Below are 26,540 nucleotides of genomic sequence, written 5' to 3'. Positions count from 1 at the left end.
AATAACCTAAACCTCCTGATGTCCAGCTGTAATGCTTTGGAAAAACTAGGATATATGTATGTATATTATGAGCCATAAAGATCAGATGCCTTCATTCTGGTATATCCACCAACCATAGAAACCATTTTGACGTTCTCATCCATCTTGTTAATAAATAAGATATGCAGTTCTCCATTTCCAAAACTCAGGTTGTTCTCATGTTGACAACGGAAAATGGGTTTTTTAGAAAGAAATGACATGGGATTACAGTTGATAGCTACATTTTAGCTATTTTTTTCTAATATCTTGAGAAGAGATGCCAAGCTATGCTTTTGTCTTTGCAGGAAAATGTTCTCTTTTGGAAAAAAAGAAACAAAAAAACCTTTTGGACTAATTAAAAAACTTTTAGCAAGCTATCAAAAACTTGGTTGCCCTTCCCCCCCCAAAAAAATCCACAGAATTTAACATTAGGAAAGTGTAGCTGTTACCTTGTTGGAATTTTATGAAAGCAGATAAATTTGAGGTAAATAATAGGAGAAGTTCAGTGTTTAATTTAGTGAAATGTTCATGGTATGTGCTCTATAAATATTTGAGCAGATGAACTTTGTAAGTTAACACTTCTGATTTCTTATATTCTGTCTTTCTTAAATGTGTAAATGGTAATTCTTATATATTAGTCTAGTTCTTTGTCATCAAAGTGCTTTCACTGCTCTGTTGGCATATAAATGAATAAATTTAGTATTGATATTGTTGCTAGATAATAGTAAAAACTAATAAAAATAACAACAGAAAAGCTTTCAAGTGAATTTTGCACTTTCCCTGTGTTATTTAATCCTTACAGCAATCACACGAGATAGGTTTTAACTCTGTTTTACAGATGAAAAAACCGAGACTCAGGGTGTCTTGTCTAAGGTCACATAGCTGTTAAGTGATGGAGCCAGATTTAAACCCCTATCTGACTGTCCTAAAATTGTTTGGGTAATCCTACTCAAATAGAAAGTTGGTAGCAGTAAGAAATCAACTCTTTTGAGTCATTTTATAATTTGACAGTTTGTTATTGCCTTCTCAAATTTGTTTTCTGAAAATAAAAGTAATTGTACATATTTTGGAAAGTTCAGTAGAAAGTAGTTCATCATCTCAGTACCCCAGTGCAGCTAATAATATTCATTTTGGCATCTTTTCCCCTAGCTTTTTTCCTAGGCATTTAAAATAAAGCAAAACTGCGTATAGATGCTCTCTTAAAACATGACTAGGATTTTTTTTTTTTTTTTTTTTTAAGTATTTGTTTATTTATTTATTCATGGCTGTGCTGGGTCTTCGTTTCTGTGCGAGGGCCCCCCGTAGTTGTGGCAAGTGGGGGCCACTCCTCATCGCGGTGCGCAGGCCTCTCACTATCGCGGCCTCTCGCTGTGGAGCACAGGCTCCAGACGCGCAGGCTCAGCAACCGTGGCTCACGGGCCCAGCCGCTCCGCGGCACGCGGGATCCTCCCAGACCAGGGCTCGAACCCGTGTCCTCCGCATTGGCAGGCAGACTCTCAACCACTGCGCCACCAGGGAAGCCCACATGACTAGGATTTGATTGAGACCGTGCTTTTAGTAAGTAGGCTGTTGGAACATTTGTGATTAATAGAATATTGGACTCTGATCTTTTGATCAGTTGCTAATTAAACATAAAAAGTGTGATTGGAAGTAATCTTTGAAGAACCTCATAGTTTAATGGAAGAAGGATATCTTAGTAATTCCTTTCTTTAAAAAACTACTTAAATCTGTTAAAAAATCTCAAAGATAAGCTGCTGTATGCTTTGATTCATGGAAGCAGTCAAGAAAAAAGCCATTTTGAACAGTAAATAAAGCATATGGGAGTCACAACAATTTGAAAGTTTAATGCCCCTGAACTGATAGTTTAAAATGGCTAAGATGGTAAATTTTATGTTAAAGGTATTTTACCACAATTAAAATTTTTAAAATGGGGATGGATGTCTATCATAGTGTGCATTATGGTCTCTCTATTATCCTTAGAGAGAACTCATTTCTTAATATTACCAACATGAAATATGGAAAGTAGCATATTTAGCAGCGCTACGTTGAGGATACCCTTTCATCTCTTTTGTTAATTCACATTTTTGAGAGTCATTGTGGTCCTTTGGCAGTATGAAACTAAGTATTCATGAGGTGTTTATGGAAATTCAAAAGAACTTCATGCAGCTTGTTTAATTAACAGTCATTGAGACAATTTCATAGTGTGTTTTCCCCCTTTGGTCTGTTTTTTCAGGAATCTGGCATGAATCCTAAGGTTTTATAGTAGTTCAATGACAACTCAATAAATATAAGTGCTATAAGGAGCAAAATGATGGAATGGCATCAGTTCCTGCCCTTGCAAAAATTTATAGTCAAAATGCAGTAGTTCTCAAACTTTTGATCTCAGGACTCTTTTACACTCATAAAAATAATTAGAAGAGTTTTTGTTTATATATATTATATCGATGGAGATTTATCATATTAAGAATTAAAACTGAGAAAATAAAAAAATAATAAATTCTATTCTATGTTAGAGTAAATCACACTTTCAATGAAAAGTAATTATTTCCTAAAACAAAGATTAATGAGAAGAGAGGCATTATTTTACACTTTGCTAGTCACGTTAATGTCTGACTTAATAGAAAACAGGCAAATTCTCATCTGCTTCTGCATGCCATTTGTTGTGCTTTATTATGTAGATTGAAGTATATTTAGAAAATCCTGCTTTAAACAGATATGTAGTTGGAAAGGAAGGATTATTTTAATAGCATTTTCAGATAATCTTAGAATTTTTTGTTTGATACTACACCGAGACTTGACAAGTAGTAGTTTCTTAAAGGTTAGTTGCAACGTGGACTCTGAAGCCATATCAATAAATTTTTCATACTCTGTTATGTATGAAATGAAATCCATTGGTCTATCTTATATAAATGGATTTTATAACTATACACATTTAAGTATCGAGAAACTGTTAAGCTCATGGTGGCAGATGCAAGTTTTACAAAATTCTCATTTTTTTTTTTCATTTTTTTTTTTTTTTTAAACTTTGGGTTTATTTATTTATTTATTTATGGCTGTGTTGGCTCTTCATTTCTGTGCGAGGGCTCTCTCTAGTTGTGGCAAGTGGGGGCCACCCTTCATCGCGGTGCGCGGGCCTCTCATTATCGCGGCCTCTCTTGTTGCAGAGCACAGGCTCCAGACGCGCAGGCTAAGTAGCTGTGGCTCACGGGCCTAGTTGCTCCGCGGCATGTGGGATCCTCCCGGACCAGGGCTCGAACCCGTGTGCCCTGCATTGGCAGGCAGATTCTCAACCACTGCGCCACCAGGGAAGCCCCCAAAATTCTCATTTTTTGCTTGAAAGCTCAAATTTTATCATTGGGAGCAAATACTGTTTGTTGTTTTCCTTGAGGTGACAGGCTCACTTTGTTCATTCTTGAGAAAATGTTTACCTAATACACAGGTCAGACTGAGCGCAAACAGTCTCATAAGTGTTGTTCCTCAAGACAACCATACTTTGGTGTGTAGCAGAAGTGCTTAATGTGTATTTCTTATTTTGCCACAAGAATATTAAAAAAGATATATACTAAAGGGTTGGAATTTAATAAAATTAATAATATTTACATTTTCATGAAGGACATTTTTAAGTGAAACTGGTGGCTTTTTTTTTTTTTTAAACTGTGAGGGCCTGGCGGTGAAAAATTGAATGACTAATATATGTCCATATATGTCAACTCTACAGAATACAGTGACTGTATAGTTTGGTGTCACTGTTTTGGTTCATGCCAAGATACCAGCAGTTTCACCTACCATTGCTTTTGCACTATCATGAGCACCATGAGTACATTTTCCAAATGTCCAACACGTGATGTTATAAGATCTTGCACTATAACTGTCTTGACAGTAAGAAAGCTAAAATCATCTTAATATTATTTTGTAAATGGTTTTGACTTCTCAGACCCCCAGAAAGTGTCTCAGGGACCACCAGGAGTCCATGGACCACACTTTGAAAACTGCGGAGCTAATACAAATAGATATTAATTTTGTTAACATTCTTTTGAGAATCTGATAATAGGTATGGACGTTTTCCCCAGAAAGATATACTTAAATAGCAAATTTTACATGTAATTTTCAGAGGATTATAAACTTCCAGAAGCACTAGAGCTATGGTTCTCAAACTTTGCATCAGAGTCACCAGGAGAGCTTTGTTAAAACAGGTGCTAGGCCACACTCCCAAGTTTCTCATTCAGTTGGTCTGGAGTAGTCTAGGAATTTGCATTTTTGTGTCCATTCTCTTTGGTACTTCATGAACTCTTATTAATCTGAAGTTTTACATTTTCCTTTAATTATGAGACATCCTGTCATTATTTCTACGTATATCTTTCCTCTCTTCCAATCCTCTGTCTTACCTGTTTCTTCTCATTCTCTGCTTCTGTTTATCCCTTTCAGATATTTTTTGGGAAAGTTCTTCTACCAGTTTTTCCTTAGGAATTTCTCCTTTGTTTCTATTATTATTCAGTCAATTTATTGTTTTCTTTATTTCTCCTGTTATATTTTTCATGATAATATTTCCAGTTGGTTTTACTTGGTAGATTTTTGTTCTTGTGTTTTCAGTATTCTCCAGTTTTTCTCTAGCAACATTTAATTTGCCAATTTTAAATGTCTTTTTTTGGTCTGTTAATTCTGCTTTCATTTGCTCTTTCATGGAACTTGCACTCCTCAGACATCTTATTATTTTCTGCTGTGAGTGTATATTCCCTTGGAACTAACAGCCATTTGGGCCAATATTGCATTTGTTTGGGAGGATGAGTTTTGATGGGGGGCCGGTTTAGGACCGGTGAGAAACCTGTGTTCTAGGTTTTGGTTCTCCACGTGGTCTGAGGCAAATAGGGACATGCCTCAGGGTAGAGAGGCTCTGGATGGTGGTTACATCCTAGTTGTTCAGGATTTCACTGAGCAATTACACGAGGTGAGTGCTATCACCGTCGTGTAATTGCCTAATTGGGAGTCCACCTGTACTTTGCTTACCACCTTAGCCAAGTTCCAGTATTTTACCTTGAGGTTACCCCTTCTCTTTTGGCTAGAGGTGTGCTGTAGATACTGCTTTCATATTCCACAGCACAGGGGACAATGTGATAATGTTGAGGAGTGAAAAGGACACAGATCACTTTCCTCTGGCCTATCTTCTGTCCCGGATAACTGATCTTCTGCAATTAAGCTGATGTTTCTTCCCACAATGGCACCCAACCATTTTTTTTTTTTTTTCTTCCCAAGGAGGAATGATTTCTTACAGTGTTTTTTTGTTTGTTTTGTTTTTTTTAGCTGGAATCTGGGATTTGTCTCTTACCCTTTTGCTACTGGTGATTTCCCAATGTTTTTGGAAAAACCACACATTTTTAACTGTGCTTGCTAATGAAATACTTCTTTTATCTGAGTATAAATGTTTTCCTTTCTAAATCAGGTTCTAGAAAATGGAAAAATTAATTGGTCAGAGTCCACCTTTGACAAATGAAAAATATATGCAACTTCATTGCTTTATAGAAGTCATTTTGTAGTTTGTTTTCTAAACTGTTATTTTAGAAATAACAGGGAATATACTCTCTTATAAGTCTTAACCATGACTTCTGATCTAATGAAGTGTAAAATAGTTCTTTATTTAAAGGCTAATAGAGTTAGAAGAGGAAGCAATGATGACTAATGTTAAGTAGAAATGCATGTTTTTTTGTCACAGAACATTTCTTATAAAGTAAGCAGAAATCTATTATTAGGTACCTACAGTTCTGTATATATTGGACTGCATAAATTTAACCCAGTGTATAGAAAACCTTTGACATTTTAAAGAATATATCACAAGACTTTCAAGACTTTCCCCAACTCCCAGCTTAGAGCATAATACTGTGGCATATAATTTCCTTCATAAAAAGTAGTAAAACTGAAAACTTTAAAAGACTAGAAGATAGGCCTGTACAAAAAAGTTAGTAGAATTACCCGTCATGTTAAGATGGGTCTGCTCTGCTAGGTACTCCTAATTTTGAGGCTGCCTCCTGCACATCAGCCAAGATACAGGTGTGATTCAGATTTTTTTTCTTCCAGTTTTATTGAGATATAATTGACATATAGCACTGTATAGTTTCAGATGTACAGAATAATGATTGATTTACGCACATCATGAAATGAGTACCACAATAAGTTTAGTGGATATCTGTCATCTCATATAGATAAAAAATAAAAGAAAAAGAAACAAATATTTTTTCCTTGGATGAGAATGCTTAGGATTTACTCTCTTAACAACTTTCATATATAACACAGAGCAGTGTTAATTCTATTTGTCCTGTTGTACATTACATCCCTAGTACTTATTTATCTTATAACTAGAACTTGTACCTTTTGACGATTTTCATCCAGCTCCCCCTCCTGCCACCCCCCCCCACCATCTCTGATAACCACAAATCTGATCTCTTTTACTATGAGTTTGTTTACTTTTAAAAATATTTATTTATTTAAATTTATTTATTTATGTATTTATTTTTGGCTGTGTTGGATCTTCGTGCTGCGCGTGGGCTTTGTCTAGTTGTGGCGAGCGGGGGCTGCTCTTCATTGCGGTGCGCGGGCTTCTCATTGCGGTGGCTTCTCTTGTTGCGGAGCACAGGCTCTAGGTGCACGGGCTTCAGTAGTTGTGGCTCGCGGGCTTCAGTAGTTGTGGAGCATGGGCTTATTAGTTGCTCAGCGGCATGTGGGATCTTCCTGGACCAGGGCTCAAACCCGCGTCCCCTGCATTGGCAGGTGGATTCTTAACCACTGTGCCACCAGGGAAGTCCTTGTTTACTTTTTAAATACAATTGACCCATGACATTATATTAGTTCCTGGTACACAACATAGTGATTCAATATTTCTATACATTACAAAATAATCAGTTATCATTTGTCACTATACAAAGATATTACATTGTTATTGACTGTATTCCCTATGCTGTACGTTTCATCCCTATGATTCATTTATTTTGTACCTGCAAATTTGTATCTCTTAATTTCCCTCATCCCCCAACTCCCTTCTCCTCTGGCAACCACCTGTTTTTTCTCTGTATCTGCGACTCTGTTCCTGTTTTGTTATATTTGTTCATTTGTTTTGTTTTTTACATTACATGTAAGTGAAATCATAACGATATTTGTCTTTCTCTGTCTGACTTTATTTCACTTAGCATAATACTTTCTACATCCATCCATGTCACAAATGGCAAGATTTTCTTCTTTTCTTATGGCACAGTAATATTCCTCTGTGTGTGTGTGTGTGTGTGTGTGTGTGTGTGTGTGTGTATAATACCTTCTTTATCCATTCATCTGTTGATGGACACTGAGGTTGCGTCCATGTCTTGGCTATTGTGAATAATGCTGCAGTGAACATAGTGGTGCATATATCTTTTTGATTTAGTGTTTTTTTTTCTTCAGAAAAATACCCAGAAGTGGAATTGCTGGATCATATGGTAGTATTTTTGAGGAACCTCCATACTGTTTTCCATATTGGCTACACCAGTTTACATTCCTACCAGCACTACAGAACAGTTCCCTTTTCTCCACATCCTCACTAACACTTGTTATTTGTTGTCTTTTTGATAATAGCCATTCCAACAGGTGTGAGGTAATAGCTCATAGTGGTTTTGATTTGCATTTTCCTGATGAATAGGGATGTTGAACAACTTTTAATGTGTTTCTTGGCCATCTGTATGTCTTCTTTGGAAAAATGTCCGTTCAGGTCCTCTGCCCATTTTAAAAATTGGGTTGTTTGTTTTTTTAATGTTGAGTTCTATGAGTTTTTTGTATATTTTAGATATTAACCCCTTATCAGATACATCATTTGCAAATATCTTCTCCCATTCAGTAGATGGCCTTTTCATTTTGTTGATAGTTCCCTTCATTGTGCAAAAATTTGTAGTCTGATGTAGTCTCATTTGTTTACTTTTGCTTCTGTTTCTCTTCCCTGAGGAGACATATCCCTATTGCTAAGACTGATGTCAGAGAGTGTACTGCCTGTGTTTTCTTCTAGAAGCTTTATGGTTTCAGGTCTTACATTTAAGTGTTTAACCATTTTGAATTTATTTTTGTATATAGTGTGAGAAAGTAGTTCAGTTTGATTCTTTTGCATGTAGCTGTCCAGTTTTCCCAACATCATTTATTAATTTTTAATTCAGTACAATTATAAGTTACTGTGTTTAATGAACCTTTAGAGATGCTCACGGATATCTGGAACTACTGGTATTAAATTGGTGAATGATGACTTTGTTAGCTGGGAAAGAAAAGTTTCTTTAGGAACCTTACAGCTATTGCATAAATGTGTCATGGCTGAATTTTGTTTCATTGAAAGTAATTTTATTGTCATTGTTAAGGTTTTTTTTTAAAAAAATGTTTTTATGGGGGTGGAGGTGGATTGGTATGCTTAAGAAAGTAACCAGGTTATTCTGATATTTTAGGTTCAGGTTTTTCCTAATGTTTTTGAGAGAACAGTGAACACATCTCATCTGTCACCAAGTACCTTTTTATCTTTCCCAACTTACTTTCCGTTATTTCTTCTGTGTCATGAAAATAAGTATTATTTATATATATATATATAAAGTTCATGAGTTATTTTTCTAGACAGTCCCAAACTTATTTTATTGTTACTTCAGTCTTTTGAGTATAATTTTTTTGCACTTAAGGAAAAAAATTATAAATAAGTAAATGTAAGAGCTGCAGTATAAATTTTCTCTTTTATAAGTGTAAGTCGATGAATTTAGCAGTTCAAATGATATATAGTGCTTGTGGCTTTGCTGACAGTCCAATTAGGTCGAAAGAGTCTTTAAGCTCTAACTTTGCTACTGTAAATAAAAACATCACTTTTTAATACTCCAAACACTTCAGGTTTTTCTCCTTTTATTAAATTTTAGAATGCATTGTTGTTATTTACAAGATTTAATATTGCCCAAGATTGTTCCTTTGAAGTTTTAAGTTTAAGCAGTTTAAAATGCTGAACACAACTGAAACAAATTACTGTCTCTGTAAACTCAGACCTAGTGAATAGATACCAGTGACCTTACATTTGATATTGAAACGTTTTTGAGTGGTTTTAATTGAAACTCTAACATTAGAATAAGAAAATTGTTATGTATATTGGGTTTAGGTAATGTGTTATGAATTTAGGTTTTCCTCCAGTGCCAGCACAATGCTTTCCACATAGTATATTTTAAAATTTCTTTGAGTATGTGAAATAATGTAATTGTTTCTCCTACTGCTTAGGGGAAAGAATGTGCTGAAATTTACAAAAGAGGTTCCTATTACTTAGTTTGGTTGGGGAAGAACAGTTCATCAGTGTGAACTTTTTATTGCTACTTGCTTGCCCTGCTGAAATTCAGACTCTGTTACTTATGACTCAGAGGTTCTGTGTGATCTGGTTTTACTGACCTTTCCTAATGCACCACTGCCCCTTCCATTCCCAAAGCAATGAAAACCTTAAAATACCCAATAATCCTTGACAGATATGCATAGGGTATTAATGGAGAAAAACACAAAATAGAAGAACATAAGAGACCTCAATTGAAGGAGAGGTATATCATACACATGGATTAGAAGACTCAGTATTTAAAATTTTCAACTTTCCAGAATTAATTCTAATCAGTAAGCTTTAAAAAAAACCAATTTCCAACAGGCTTCTCACGGAACTTGAAGATATTTATATTGAACATCAAAAAACAGTAATAGCCAAGATAATTTTTTAAGAGGAGCAGAGTGGATTGACATTGCCCTACTCAATATCTAGGCTTATTTTGAAGTTAAACTATTGAACAAACAAACTGATAGAAGAGAAAAGATATGGAAAAAAATAAAATTATATCTTTAACTCACACCATACTTACAAGATCTAAATGTGAGAAGCAACATTATAAAAGTAATCTAAAAGAAAATGTAGGAAAGTATGTGACTAGGAAAGATACTTTAAAGATCACATAGGAAGCACAGACCATGCTTCCTATGTATGTAGGGAAAGATTGTTTAAGTTTAAAACTTGTATGAAATCAAACACAATGTAAACAACGTTTAAAGATAAGCCATAAACACAGAGAATATATTTATAATGCATATAACCAACACAAGATTGGTGTTCAGGATATATGAAGAACTCCTACAAAACAATAAAAAAAAGACAAATGAAAAATTGGGCCAAGATATCTGTCTGATAGCTGACAGATGAAACTTGAATTGTCAGTAAATATATGAACAGATGTTTGTATCAATTTGCATGGATTCAGCTATAGATATTCCAGAACTCAACTAACAGAAACTTAAAGCCTAAGGACATTTATTTCCTGCTTGACAAGTCTAGAGGTAGGAAGTTCAAGAGTTGGTCCAGTACCTTATGAGCATAGGAAGGATCTATGCCATTATTTTCATAATTCTCTTGACCTCATCATGGTTTCAGTGGCTCCAGATGTCACCACCTTTTATGAGAAATTTTCTAAAAATAGAGAGGAAAGGAGAAAAGAGAAAGGGACCCTCTTCCTTCATACACCTTCTCTTAATGGGGAGAAAAATCTTTTCAGAAGTTTCTAGATTTTCCCTTCTGTCTCATTGCCAGTCACTGACAGAGAGGAATAAAATCACCTTTCTGGCTTAGAGGAATCAGGAGTCACTCCCTGGACTGGGGAAAGGATTGCCTTCTCTTAGCATATATTGTCTGTCCAATTCCTGAGCAAAATTGAGTTTCTGTTTACCAGCAAGAAAAGGGGATAATTAGAAAAAGCATTTGACAAAATTCAAATCCATTTATGATAAACAGTCAACAAAGTGGGTATAGAGGGAACATAACTCAACATAATAGAGGCCATATATGACAAGCCCACAGCTAACGTCATACTCAGTGGTGAAAAGATGAAAGCTTTTCCTTTAAGATCAGGAACAATACAAGGATGTCTGCTCTTGCCACTTTTATTCAACATAACATTAGGAGTCCTAGCCAGAGCAGTTAGACAAGAAAAAGAACTAGAAGTCATCCAAATTAAAAAGGAAGAAGTAAAATTGTCACAATTCGCAGATGGCATATTATATATAGAAAATCCTAAAGGCTCCATCAAAAAGCTTTAGAATAAGAAAATTCAATAAAGTTGCAGGATATAAAATCAATACATAAAAATCTGTAGCCTTTCTTTGCACTAATAATGAACTATCAGAAAGAGAAATTAGGAAAACAATCTGATTTACAATTGTATCAAAAAGAATAAAATACTTAGGAATAAATTTAACCAAGGAGGTGAAAGACCTGTATACTGAAAACTGTAAGACATTAATGAAAGAAACTGAAGAAGACAAATAAATGGAAAGGTATTCTGTGCTCATGGATTGAAAGAATTAAAGTTGTTAGAATGTCTATACTGTTCAAAGCAATATATAGATTACATGCAACCCCTATAAAAATTCCAATGGTATTTTTCACAGAAATAGAACAAACAATTCTCAAATTTGTATGGAATCACACAAAAGACTCCAAATAGCCAAAGCAGTCTTGAGAAAGAACAAAGCTGAAGGCATCACACGCCCTGATTTCAAACTACATTACAAAGGTAAAGTAATTAAAACAGTATGGTATTGGCATAAAAACAGACACATAGATCAATGGACAGAATAGAGAGCCCAGAAATAAACCCATGCATATATGGTCAATTAATTTATGACAGGAGCCAATAAAATATAATGAGGAAAGGATAGTCTCTTCAATAAATGGCATTGGGAAAATTGGACAGCTACATGGAAAAGAATGAAACTGGACCACTGTCTTACACCATACACAAAAATTAACTCAAAATGGATTAAAGACCTGAATGTAAGACCTGAAACCATAAAGCTCCTAGAAGAAAACATAGGTGGTAATCTCCTTGACATAAGTCTTAGTGATGATTTTTGACTCTGACAAAAAGCAAAAGCAAAAGCAACAAAAGCAAAAGCAACAAAAGCAAAAATAAACAAGTGGGACTACATCAAACTAAAAAGCCTCTTCATGGCAAAGGAAACCATCAACAAAATGAAAAGGCAAACTACTGAGTGAAAGAAAATATTTGCAAATGATATTTCTGGTAAGAGGTTAATATCCAAAATATGTAAAGAACTCATGTTGAAAACAATGATGGAAGAATGTGTGTGCGTACGTGGGTGAATTGAAATTGAGTAGTCAGTCAAAGTCTCTCCTAGTTGTTATCTTTTGGCTGAGAATTGGATGACAGAAGGAGCTAAGCATGTGAAGATCTGGGTCCAAGGTCTTCAGGCAGAGCACACAGCAAGTGCAAAGTCCTCTAGACTGAAATGAGTTTGTCATATACAGGGAACAAAAAGTGGAAGACAGGGTTAGTAAAGCTCAGTGAGATGGGAGAGGTGAGAGTGGCCAGCTTACATAGAGCCTTGTTAGGTCATAAGGAGATTTTAGTAATATTTTATGTGTGTTATTGGAATCCATTGCAGGATTTTAAGTAGGGAAGTGACCTAATCTGATATGTGCCTTGAAAAGATCACTCTGTCTACTCTGTTAAGGATGAATTGTCGGGCAGCAGCTGTGACAGTAGAGAGACAAACAGAAGGTTATGTGCTGAAGTCTAGACAAGAGATTGTGGAACTTGAAACCAAGCTGGTGGCACTGGGGAGTAGGCAGATTTGAGATGTGTGTTTGGAAGTACAGTTCATGCATATCAGGACTGAGGGAAAGAATTCTTCAGCAGTAAAATGAGGGTAATGGTATCTCTCACAGGGTGTTATCACAGGAGTTAATGCTTGTCAAGCATTTGGCATACTTCTTGACACACATAAGAGCTTACTAAATGCTAGCTACTTAGCATTATTATTGTTATTTTTATCGTTTTCAAGAATAGGGCATGTACTTTAAGCAAAAAGAATTTTTCTGTAAAAGCTAAATTATACCTGTTGTACAACTCTCAGATTGGAAGTGTTATAGCACATACTGTTTTGTTGGTAAAAATCAGAGTATTACTCTGTCTTAATTTTTAACAACCTTTGGATCAGAGGGAGATGGTTCATTGGTTTTCCTTTTGTACTTCATAATACTGAACCATAAATATATATATATATATATATATATATATATATGTATATGTAGCAACATTCCTTTTAAAAACTGTGACTTAACTTTTTTAAACGTGTGCTAGCTTGATGAACTGGGACGCTGAAAATCTTGTCTGCAGTATTTCTATAATGCTTTCACTTAGGGACTGTTTCTTTGAGTTAGTTACTGATACATTACTTCAAATTCTATGTAGTTCTTTGAACTGACCCTAATTATTATTTTTACTTTGGTTCTTTAGACCCAAATAAACAAATCAATTATAGAGATAATTATGACTACAAACCTTGGTTATGAAACAAAGGCCTTATATAACCATCAGAGATAATGAATTCTCTTTATGTGTGAAAAATAATGCATATGCATTCAACATGGATAGAATGGTGAATGACCAATTATGACTTGTACTTAACAGTACAGGTAGAGTATATGTTTTGATAAACTTTTTATGTATGGTTTTCTAAATTACAGTACTTTAAATAGGAGACTTATTTGTTTCATAGATAACAAAACCTCTGATTTAATAATGTATTTTAATACAAAATCAAATTAGAAGAGTTGACTTCATAATTGCCACATAAAATGTATCTTTACTGATTTTGACTGTTCACCTCTACCTTCTTTTATAAACTTCTATGTGTACACCCACATATATTTTATACAAAATTATGTTTTTATATAATAATTAAGAAAGATAATCAAAAAGAAAAAAATTCCATACTTCTACTACTTAGTGATTTAGTCTCTTTTTCTACCCATCTATGTATCAAATACATATATATATTTTTTCTCCTATATTTTGTTTTATATATTTCTAATCTAAAAGACTGATTGATCTAAAAAAAAAAATCTATGTTGTTGAATTTTGTATAATATCCTGTTGTGTGTGTGTGTCTGTGTGTGTGTGTATGGTCTATACCTTTTTTGGTGATTTTTTTCATTGTGGTAAAATATATGAATTTTAAAATGTTAAAATTTTGTTTATTTTAAGCAATTTAAAAATAAAATACCATTTTAGCCATTTTAAGGTGTATGACTCAGTGACATTAAGTACCTTCACAGTGTTCTAGCATCCTTTTAATACAGGATGGTATTATATCAAAAACCATCATTTCATCATTCACTTAACAGAGTATTGTTGGGCATCTAATATCCGTGATTTTCTATAAATAATGTTATGATAAATATTTTTTTTTAGTAAGCATTCAATTTATACTGTTTTAATACAATAATTTTAGACCCTGTATTACACATACAAGTAAATCTAAAAGGAGGGGAAAATACATGTTACATTTGTACACCAACATTAATGTGCCTGCAAGTTCCTATCATAACACAAAATTCTAGTGAAACTGTTAAAAGTGGCATATCCAGGTGTATGACTTCTATCTACAATTATCTCTGGGACCAAATGCATTCACATTCCTCCACATGACTCCACAAGACCACTTCATAAGGATTCACGGGCCCCAACATAGCACCAAATGAAGAATTTCCTTGCCACCAAAGATTCAGGGAATGAGCATAGAACTCCAAAAACTACCCTGAAGATGACTCTCTTTATGTTTATTCTCACCATTTTCCAATTTGTTTAGATGTAGCAAAATATGGTCTACAAGTACCTGCAAAAGAAGTTGGCCATAAAATTACTTAAAATAACACAGCAAAATTTAGTTCTCTGCAAAATAAGTTAATATAATACTGTTTGTTCCCTCCCATAGATAACGTTGGATTTGTAATATTTAATTTCCTTCACTTCTATTTTAAAAGAAAGAAAAAACATACAATAGGGGTAGCCAAACTATTGCATGGAAATATTTATCCCTTACTTTCCCTCCACTTTGCAAAGCAAATTGTATGATTCTAACACTTTTAAAACAAAACAGACTTTAGGAATAATTTGTTCTAAACTACCTGTATAAGTTTCCTGTGGCTGCTGTATCAAATTACCACAAACTCTATGGCTTTAAAAGAAATTCTTTTCTCTCACAGTTCTGGAGGCTGTCAATCCAAAATCAGTATCACTGGGCCAAAATCTAGGTGTTGGCAGGTCTGTGCTCCCTCCCAGGCTCTAGGAGAATCTGTTCCTTGACTATTCCTGGTGGATGCCGGCATTCCTTAGCTTGTGGCCACGTCACTCTAATATATTATGATAAATATTCGTGATGCAAAATATTTGTTCATATATGAATCTTTTTTTAAATGATAAAGTTTGAAAAGAGGTATTGTTGAGTCCGAGAGTATATTTGTTTAAGGCTATTCATAATAGTGCTACATTTTTTTCTAAAATGTCATACCAGTTTTTATTCACATTATCAGTATGTGAGCACAGTTCCATTTCACCACTTCCTTGCTGATACCAAGCATTTTTGTTCTGTTTTGTTTTATTTTATATTTTAGATCTAAAAGTTTTAGTAAAAAGTAAACACACTCTTTGCTATTTTGCTTCAAAGTCATAACGTATATCTTTTAAAGTGCCAATTGATACGTTAAGAAGTATCTTATTTTATCTCTATTTATTAGTGAAGAAAAGAAATTAGTTCTCAAACATTGTTAATGCACTGATTAGGGTGAGTTTGCGCTCAGGCTTTACTCAGATCTGTAAAGCAGGAAAATCACTAAATTTTCATGGGTAAAGAAAGCACGTATGGCCCAGTGGGAGAGTAGGGCTGTGATAGTAGAGGCAGGAAGCACATTGAAGTCAGAGAATTAAACAGAATGTAATATCTGTAAAGTTTGGCAGATATTAAAGAAACAGCAAGATGGTGATAGTTACATTAGCATGTACCCTATACTTTTGGTGTTCCAATTACTAATATGAAATTGACTTCTTTTCACCCAAAATTTTCAACTTAATTTGAAGGATATTTTCTATGGAAACCTAATTCCGATAAATATCTGTGGAAACATATCTTTTACTTTGAAGACTTTTTCTTAGAGCCTGCTTTCCTGGAATGAGTGGATTTCTAAAGATAGTGTGGAGGACATAAAGTTGAAATAAACCTTTTTTTTTTTCCTTCTATTTTCCACATAGTTCTCATTTATTTAGTTTATATATGCATAAAATAAAGGAAGATATGACCCTTATTGCTTTTCAGTTTTATTTAAGATGTCATTTTCTAACAACATTGCATGGTAAGTAATAGCATGGAGGTAGTGATACCTAGCCAGTTAAGTTCTAGTTAAATTTAAAGTAGGAAAGAAAGGATCATAAATGAAAGTATTAAGCTGGTAAAGATAAAAATGCTAATATTTGCAGTTTCCTTTTTTTTTTCAACCCATTGCAATGTAGCTTGTAATTTCATCACAGTACTATAATGACTTTCAAATTGTCAAAATGACTGTTTTTTTCCATTCGCCATTGATCTCACTAAATGCTCATCACGCTGGACTTTGCATAGTGTTGTTGCCCTTTGACTTCCATAATGGTGTGTTTTCTTGCTTTTCCTTACCTTTCCCAGTGCTTGCCTAGTCCTTACAGTGCTTTAGATTTTTTTCTAGCTCTTCCGACAACCCCCCACCATTTTTCTGTCTGAAAATTGTGATACTTTTCACCAGTGTTCTGGCTCTGTATTTCCAAATGCCTGCACTCTCACTTGTTTGTCATAAAATTTCCTCCAACTCAGTAAATCCAAGCTTGAATTGTTTCACCTAACTACCCATTCACTTAGTTTGGCTACCAGTCCCAAGGATAGATACTATGGCATTATCTTTATTTTTTCCTTTTCAAATATCTTGTAACCAAACTATCACCGCACATTTCTGGTTTCCATGTGTTCTTCTCCAGTTGCCCTAGTGTAATGTTGAGTGTTGTGATTTGTCTTAGATTTGGTTGTCATTGGTATTTAAATAACCTTTATTAAAACATAGAGATGGATTTTATACATATGATTTTGTCTTGTGAAGCATGAGGGGAAAGTGAATGCCTTGGACAGGAATCTTGCCTCATTCATTTTACATTTCTAGCACAGTTGCCCAGCACATAATAGATGTTGAAGAAATGTTTTTTTGAAGGAACCGTGCAAATTAAGGGAAGAGCTTTCTTAGTTCTAAGTTCTGTGAGATGAGAGAATCCATTTGAATGGCAACTTTTTTTTTTTTTTTACCTTTTGCTATAGAACACAGTACTTCAGTTGTTCATATTTTTTGATATTGTTAAAGGAATTCTAATGGTTCTTTTTACAAAATTGACTTACTGTATAAAATATTTTCCCTCTTCCGTTTTAGGTTTTGGAAGGAAGGATGTGGTAGAACACTTACTGCAGATGGGTGCTAATGTCCATGCTCGTGATGATGGCGGTCTCATCCCGCTTCATAATGCCTGTTCTTTTGGCCATGCTGAGGTTGTGAGTCTGTTACTGTGCCAAGGAGCTGATCCAAATGCCAGGGATAACTGGAACTATACCCCTCTGCATGAAGCTGCTATTAAAGGAAAGATCGATGTATGTATTGGTAAGTATTATTTGTTGATATCTAAATTGTATGATCAACCTGACAGGTGTAACATTTTAAATGAAGATTTACCCTTCTTCCTTGTTTTTTATTGCAGTGGAAATAGTGTTCCCAGAGAATAAATAAAGAAGGCTTTATTACTTCTTATTCTCAGAAGCAATTCTTTTCCACCAAGGGAAAGTAGAGAGATGGAAATCTAAAGTTGGTTAAGAACAAGTTTCACAACATTAACTCTCCAAATGTGAGACAAATGTCCACTGGTGTGGAACTAAATTTTGATGGATTACTGCTATCAAATTTAGTTAATTTACAGTCTCTTTAAAAGACTGCAAGTTTTCCATCCTAGCATCAATGAGAACCATTATAAAGTACAAGTTCTTACTGAACTGGATGACATATTTGGATGTTTTAGGTTGATTCAAGGAAAGTCATCTAGTACTAAGGCAAAACCTTTTTCTTTATGTTACTAAAATTGAACACCAGCTATTTTATTAGCACTGGAAAAGATTTGAGTGGTTTGAATACAGTAGTTCAAGGCCTCATATTTTCAACATGTGCCATAGTCTAGAGAAAAAGCAATTTCAAACAAAATTGAAATTTTCAATGATTTTAAGTATTATGATTATATGAAATTGTATTCAATCAGCATGTCTTTCTCTTTTATATGTATCTAAGTATATTTTTTTTAGATTTTGCTATATTGTATAAACTCTTTCATTTTGAATCTAAAACAAGCTTCTAGAGAACAAGCATAATTTCTCCTGAGTGTATCATCTCTTTCTTGAAACTTAAGGTGGTGGATGTTCGTTTAGCCTGTGGCAGGTTGATTTACATAATTGTTGTCTTCCTGAATGGCATCCATTTGTTTAGTCAGATATTTTTATGATAAAACTCAAATAGATATGTCATTTTTAAAGATACAGAGGCAGTGCCATTATTAAGATTTTCTCCCTCTTCATAGCCATCTCTTCCAGCCTCAAATATATTTTTTAGTTTTCCTGAAATTATTGCATTGCCTGACAAAACTTCTTTATCCCATTCTCTGTCATTGTCCTTTGTCACTTCACCATCCATTGATGTGACCCTTTGGACACCCTATCCTTTTTGATCTTTGACATCTTCCATTTTCACTTGATTTACCCATTTCCTCCTATGTCTCTCACTAAAACAGCCATGTCCTAGACTAAGTCATTTCATAAAACTAACCCAAAAAGCTTGAACTTACCACATATTCTCTGACCATTAAACATCTTAAGTTACTTGTGATAAGTTACTAAGTGATAACAATTATTGAACTTGACGTGTATTCTTACCTCATCTTCTAGACCTTCAACTTCCCTACTTTCATCCTTTCTTGCTTCACTTTGTCATATCCATTGGATTTTTCTGTCATTAGTTATAGAATTTTATACAGTTTTCACCTTCTTGGAATATTATCCCTTTTAGGCTTCAGTGTTCTATTTTCCTACCTGTACCTCTCTGAATTTTTCATTCTATCAGTGCTTTTAATACCTTATTGAAATTAATATTCCTCTCCTCCTCCTAAATCCACCTCCCAAAAGTATATAATGAAAATGCTCCTTTTATCTACGTTCATTTATTGGTTTTTGAGTGTCAGTTATAAATTGAGGTTTAGTTTCAGACACCCCATTTCCTACCATAAAAATACTAAAATTCATTCCATAACTAAAAGTATAAATATATACCTCTATAAACATTAGAATATAAAACCAAACTCTTAATATAAAGCTATATTATAAATATTCCTTTTGGGTCATTTTCCTGCATGGGCAGAATTGAATGAGGCCTTTCTAATTCTGAGTGCAGTGATATTTGTATCTAAACTATATACTTTGTTTTCCTAAATCTCCCACAGGCAAGCATAGGCATTCTTTATTGCCCAAAGAACTTTTAAGTACAAAATTAATTTTTCTGAATATTTTTATTGATGATTGTGATTCTGATAATTATAGATTCTCCTCTTGAAGTGATTAAACCATTTTTTTTCCCACTGAAAACTACTGATGTCTTACTTTATCCATTAAAAATTTCAAAGGAGCATGTCTTTGCTGATGTTGTGTGCTTTGGAGATGTAGATTTGTTTCATCCAGTTGTGGATTCAAAAGGCTTTACATGTCATAAATCAGCACATCACACTTTATCTTCAGTTCCATTGATCATAGTAGAATTGGTCACCATTTTGTTGATGATGATCAATAAGATTGTGTGGGACTCATTATAAGGACATAAATGTGTTTGATATTTGGGTGGGAGTTGAAGTTAAGCTTTTAGCTCTTAACCTCTTATGAGTTGACATTGGCTAGGATGGTCTAGGAAACCAGGCTAGGATGGTCTAGGAAACCATCAATTGTATACTATAGAGTCTAAGGTCTAAATAATACAGAATATTCACAGAATTATAAAATATTTATTAAATTAAATAGAAAATACATTTCTCATCTATTTCTCATACAACTGAATCTATAAATCTTTGCATAATGGGTCGATAAAACTAAGAAAGCCTCCTGTATGTTATCTTGGCTAGATTGTTGTGTTGCCCTTGCTAGATTGCTGTGTATCCCAGTAAACCACAGATCTTAAAAAATCATATTGCTTTATTATATTTGACTCTTTAGAACTCTTTACATAATAAGAGGCATTTATTATGTATTTTTAACTTTTATTTTGAAGTATAGATTCACAGGAAGTTGCAAAAATAGTACAAGAAGATCCATGTATCCTTCACCCAGTTTTCCCCAGTGGTTACATCTTATGGAATCATAATACAGTATCAGAAATAGGAAACTAGTGTTGGTACAATGTGTATAGTTCTATGCCATTAATCACACATTGAGATTCATGTAGCTACTACTGCAGTCAAGATACAGAACATGTTATCAGACTCCCCCAAAGATCCCCCTCATTCTACTTATTTATAGCCTACTTTTATAATGACCTACTCCCCATCCCACATCCTTAACCCCTGGCAACCACTAATATGTTCTCATGTGTATAATTTTGCCATTTTGAGAATTTTATATAAATGGAATCATACAGTATATAATTTTTTGAGATTGGCTTTTTTTTTTTTTCACTTGACCTTCCAGATTTTTTTTTAAATTGCTGATTATTATGCCATGGTGTTGATGTACCATAGTTTAGCCTTTCACCAATTGAAGAACATTTTTGTTGTTTCTACTTTTTGGCTATTACAAATAAAGCTCCTGTGAACATTTGTGTACAGGTTTTTATGTGGAGATGAGTTTTCTTTTCTCTAGATAAATGCTCTGGAGTGTGATTGCTGGGTAATACGGTAAGTATATGTTTAGATTTTTAAAGAAACTGTCATAGTATTTTCCAGTGTGTTACATGATTTTTCATTCCTAACGGCAATGTATGAGAGATCTAGTTTCTCTGCATCCTTGCCTGGATTTGGTATTGTCACTATCTTTTATTTTAGCTGTCCTAATAGCTCAACAACGTTTTAATTTACACTTCTCTAATGGCTAGTGATGCTTCACATGCTTATTGCCATCTGTATCTCCTCTTTGGTAAAATGCCTCTTCATGTCTTTAGCCCTTTTTCTTGAAATGGAGTAGGATGTGTATTATCTGGGATGCTTTAGTTGCAAACAACAGAATACCTCATCAATAAACGCTTAAACAATAAAATCTTATTGACTCACGTGATAGAAAGTCTGCCCGAGGTTACAGGATTGACTCAGGAGTTTCAACAATCTCTAAAGAATAGGCAAACGTGTTAGCTTTTCCCTCTTGGTTTCAAGGTGATAGCAGTAGCTCCAAGTGTCATATTCTCACATCAACATCCAAAGCAGGAAAGGAGGAGGTAAAAAAAGGGCTTTTTCTACTTAAGATTTTTTTTTAAGAAGAAAAATCTTTCCCAGAAAACTTCCTCTTAAGAGCCCATTTTTCAGAAGTAGGTTACATGTTCATCCCCCTGCAGTAACCACTGGCAAACAGGAATGAGATTATCAGAATTAGGACCAATCATGATTTATCCCCTACATCTGGGCACCTTGCTTCCCAAATAAAATTGGATTTTTTTAAGTAGTAAGAAGAGGAAATAAGTTTGAGTGGATGATTAATGATGTTTCCACAGAAGGATAAAACAAGTAAGATATAAGACTTATTAGTAACATGCCTAGGAGTGGGATTGCTGGGTGGAATGGTAAGTGTATGTTGAATTTTACAAGAAGCTGCATTTCCCTGATGGCTGAATGTGTTGAGCATATTTTTATGTACATATTGATCATTTATGTATATTCTTTTGTGAGGTCTCTGTTCAGATCTTTTGACTTTTTTTCCTTATTATTCCCGAGTTTTGAGAATTCTTTTTTGTGTTATGGATATAGACCTGTGTTGGATTTATATATTGTGAATCCTTTCTTCCAATCTGTGCTTTGCCTTTCATTTTCTTAATGGTGTCTTTAGGCAAGCAAAAGTTTTCAATTTTGGTTGAAGTCCAACTTGTCAATTAAAATAGAAAAAGTATTTGGTGTCTGCCCAGCACTGGAATAATAAGGTGAGGTATCTAATAGACAATTATTCTTAGGTTAAACACAGTTTATAGTGAAATAAGATTATAGTTTTAATTATCAATACACTGCAGAAATTCAGGAAAGCAGGTTTTGGTTTAAGGGTCTCTGCTTGAAGTGCTTTATGATAACTTAGGATACACTTTTAAAAATTAAAATGAAAGAATTAGCTACCCCATAATGAAAAATTGAATGTATTATGTGGCTCCTTTTTAAGATTTAAAAGTCAGGTGGACCTTGTTTAATTAGAAAATAATTATCCAAAATATGCATGGTTATCTCTGTGATAACATTGTTTGCCCCTACTATTTGGAAGTATATTTCTAGAATCTAGGGAAATAGGTTATTTTTAATAACTTGTTGCCTGAAATCTTTCTGTGAAGGAAGACATTAATTTGTAATACTTAAACTTTTTTTTTTTTTTTTTTTTTGGTTTGTGCTATCCCTTGGTTCTTCTGAGATCAAAAGACACACACAGATGTTCTTTGAGCTGTTTCTTCATGTCACTGGCTTTGGTCATAGTTTCTCATATTCCCGCAGTATTGAGACAGGAATTATAAGCAGTTTAAGTAGTTCAAAGACAGTCTTTATAGTTCTGGTGTAGTCTTAACCTCTAGTTCTCATTGGCATCTCGGAGTAGAGTAGCCGTCTGTCCACTCAATAGTATATTTCCTTTCCTTTTTTTTTTCCCAACAAAATGTGAGTTGGGAGCCAAATATAAACTTTGGAGCACAAGTGTTAAGGACCAGAGTACCGTTTACCATATTTTAGTTTTTCCTACCTTTGTTATTTAGGGATCACATTTTCACATAGAGTCCTCTTCAGCCTGGGTCTATGAGTGAGGGAACTCCCCTGCTGTCACTTTCCAACTTGTAGCAGAAGCAAGGAATGAACTTATTTTACTAATAAGCCTTTGAGATTATGGAGAACATTGTTACTGGCCATAACCTAGACTACCCTGGCTGACTACACTCTATTTATGAAATTGAATTCCTAAGTAAACAATAAAGAAATGGTTAAGAAGAATGACTTGTTTGGTTGCCATCACAGAGAAAAATATCTTGGAGCTGATCCCCAAGTGAATCAGGGTCATAAACACAGTTCAAAATGCTTTCCTACTTAATAATTAGCATATACAAGTGGTATGTGCATAGTGATGAATTACACTAAAATTGTTGTAATCAAAATATATTTGCTTTCTAATGCAGCTGTAGGGTCAAGTGACAGTCTCTTAAACTGAATCAGGTAAGGTGTCAATTTGAGCATGCTTCAAATCAGTTAGTGCCTTGTTATATGCTCCTTTGGTATTCTGCTTAGATTGTACTTGGTTCTTCTTGGCTGATCCTATTGTTAGTTTTCTGTGGTAAGGAACTAACAATAATTGTCTCATTTATTCTTGTATTCTTGTTGCCTATAGCTGGTATCTAATTGTATACTCAAGAAATGTGTGTGGAATGGCAGAGCAATTCACAGGAAGATGGCTAGGTTCTCTCTGGCTTTTTTGCATTACTTTGTGTTAATGTGGGTAAGGAAGTTGAGTAATTTTCTACTTCTTCTTGATTAGGTGGTATTTTGAGATTCTTTTATTTTAAAGTAATGTGAATTTGCAGCATGTCAGATAATCCTATATTTATATACAAATATAAAACGTATAGTCAGATATAAATTATGTTTAGATAATCTACCATTTGTCAAATCGTCATTCTTCATTAATGGTGGGTTGTTGAATATTGGTTCTGAGCATGCATTGACTTCTGGTTATGGATTTTCTATAAGGAATGGGCAGTCATACACTTTTTGTTGTTACTTGTAGATTAAACCCATGAGTTCTCCTGTCATGAACTGAAGAGTTGAGACAGGGAGGGAGAAGAAAGAAAAAGGTGATGTTGGTACATTTACCAAAAATTGCTTTGGTTACATGATACATAATACAGTGTTTTCCCTTGAGGCAGCCCAAAGTACCTAACCAAACAATTTCACTAATATTTATATCCTATGCATGAAGCAGATGATTCAAATTACCTACCATTTTACTAGTGAAGAAAGGAGAAAGCTGTTACTTTGCCACAGTCTGTAGAGCTGATATAAAGTTGTTATAATAAGAAATGTTTTCTTGACTAAGAACAGAAAGTTCTCTCTGCTTAGTGAGATTTATTTGAGTGTATTTTAAGCATAAAAAACTAATTTCATTCTTTAAATGTGCCAAACAAATCCTTCTTTATTCTTAGTTCAGCTTTTTAGACCATCTAATATTTAACAAATTTAAAGTGGTAATTTTACCTTGCTTTAAAAACAAAAACAAAAACAAAATCTTAAGATAATCTATTTACTAAAGCTTAAACTGTTTTTATTATTATAACTCACTCCTAAAGTAGTATCTCTTTCATAATTTCCAGGTAACTCTATTTTATGTATCTTTTATCTAGAAAGATATATTTACTTTCCTTGTTCAAACTCTATTTTAAATTACCTTATCTACACACTAGTGTTTCTCTTTGGATCATATAAATCTTTCGCCTTTACTAAATTACCTGATCACTTCCATGGTCCTTTGATGAAAAGTCCTGGAGCTTGGGAGTGGCATGGGATTGAGGGTGGGGGGAGGGAAGGGTGGGATTGCTTCTGGTACATTCTTGTCTTATGTTATTTCAAATATAATATATTGAAGATTAACAGCTTTCTGGGTTTTGTCTTAACAGTAATATTAAAAGTAATAGATGTTCATTTAAAAAAAATTAGCAAATACACTGATAATAATTGTCACACCTTATTTTCTGGCCATTTAGATTTATGGTAGCCAATAAATGAAAATCGGTTAAAATGTAAAAAATTTAAAATTTAATTCCTCAGTTGTACTAGCCACATTTCAAGTGCTTAATAACCATATCTGGCTATTGGTTACCTTATCAGAGTGTGTAGATATTGAAATTGCCATCATTGTAGAAAGTTCTATTGGATAGTGCTGTTACAGTCAGTGTACCTGTGTCCATAGTCCTTTCTACATAAAAATGAGATCATTCCACGCATCCTGTTTTCTTATTTTTTCACTTTGTGTTATGACCATATTTCATTATCTGTGAATATTTTTGTCTAATCTCATTTTTAAAGGCAGTCAAGAATTATATAGAAATAACCACTTTTTAAATCATTCACCTATATTAAGCCATTTAGAATATTTCTGATTTTTCACTATTTTATAAACAGTACTATAGAGACTATCATTTTCATTAATTACATATGTAAACCCTGATTACTTTAGGATAAACTACTGGAAAGCTAGAGCTTCTTAATAAGAATCAAAGAAATGTAGCTGCTGGAGTACTTGATTAGGGCTCTTGATTTAGTCTGTCACATTATCTATCCATATGCCATCCATAAATGAGCTAGGTTAAGAAAAGTCATTTCCTATACTTTCCTTACTCTTTGCAAAAATTCATTGAAAATTCAGTGAAGTCTTGAGAATTTGCTTCATTTGCTTTTGTTTCATTATTCTCTCCCCTTTTCCTGCCAGAATACTTCCCTTTGGCATTTTTAACATTACTTTTCCATATAAAAACTGAATTGGGATCTTTTTTAAACAAGTCTCAATGTAGCATTTTCGTAAAAAGTAAAAAAATGGCAAAATTCCGTACTTTTATCCTTTAAAAGGAGAAGAGCCAAAAATGATAGCAATTTTTCCCATCTGAAATAATCCCTGCTGACACTGAGCACCATTATCTTGATGACTTGCCCACTTATGTTCAACTTCATTCAAGAAGGTTAGAGTGTTTATGCATTTACCTGATATATTTGGGATTACTTTAGTAGGCATTCTGGTTAATGGTGTTAAATATATATTGATATATTTATATAGAGAGTTTGATATTTGTTCATTGTATTTTATTAAAACTCCCAGAATGAATGCCTTTATTCTCCTAAGCACTTAAGAAATATATCAAAGATGCTTAAATTAGGGGGAAAAAGGTCAAGTAACAATAACAAAAGAACAACCAAAAACCTCATACATTTTAAAAAGTGATGTAATGCGTTGCTTACTGCTCAAGACTGTCTGTTAAATTAATTAATTATATGTTTGCATTTACTTTTAAATTAAACATGATTGTCCAAAACAGTCTATGGATTTCAGTGAGATGTATGGCTTAAGTTTGGTGTTGTATGAAAGTGGTATTTGAGGCAAATGGCTCATGTAACCAGTGGGTTCTCTTTACATGGTTATCGTGTTATCTGAAACGCGTGTATATTAAAACTGTGTCCTTGCTTTGTACAGTTCCCTGGTAACTGAGATTTCAGAGGCAGGCCCAGATTGGAGATAAAGACTTATGGAGTCCTTCTCACTCCCCATTTTCAGCTGACCAAACTAGAAAGTTGTTAAGTATAATAATTGCAGTTTCAGGCTTTAAAAAAAATGTTATGTATTTTTGTTGTTTTAGTTCTTCAATTATTTAAATC

At 33.9% G+C, this 26,540-nt stretch overlaps 1 protein-coding gene across 1 annotated transcript in view; it reads left to right on the top strand.

Moving 5' to 3' along the window:
* Window positions 1-26,540, top strand: part of TNKS (tankyrase) — a 182,858-nt gene that overhangs the window by 8,697 nt on the left and 147,621 nt on the right. The window contains exon 2 of the mRNA XM_007174051.2: window positions 17,312-17,536. Within this exon, the coding sequence (XP_007174113.2) occupies window positions 17,312-17,536 (225 nt within the window). The remainder of the gene's footprint in view (window positions 1-17,311; window positions 17,537-26,540) is intronic.

The sequence above is a fragment of the Balaenoptera acutorostrata genome, chromosome 21 (genome assembly GCF_949987535.1).
Source record: "Balaenoptera acutorostrata chromosome 21, mBalAcu1.1, whole genome shotgun sequence".
Taxonomy (NCBI): Eukaryota; Metazoa; Chordata; class Mammalia; order Artiodactyla; family Balaenopteridae; genus Balaenoptera; species Balaenoptera acutorostrata.
This window is presented reverse-complemented; position numbering and strand designations above follow the sequence as displayed.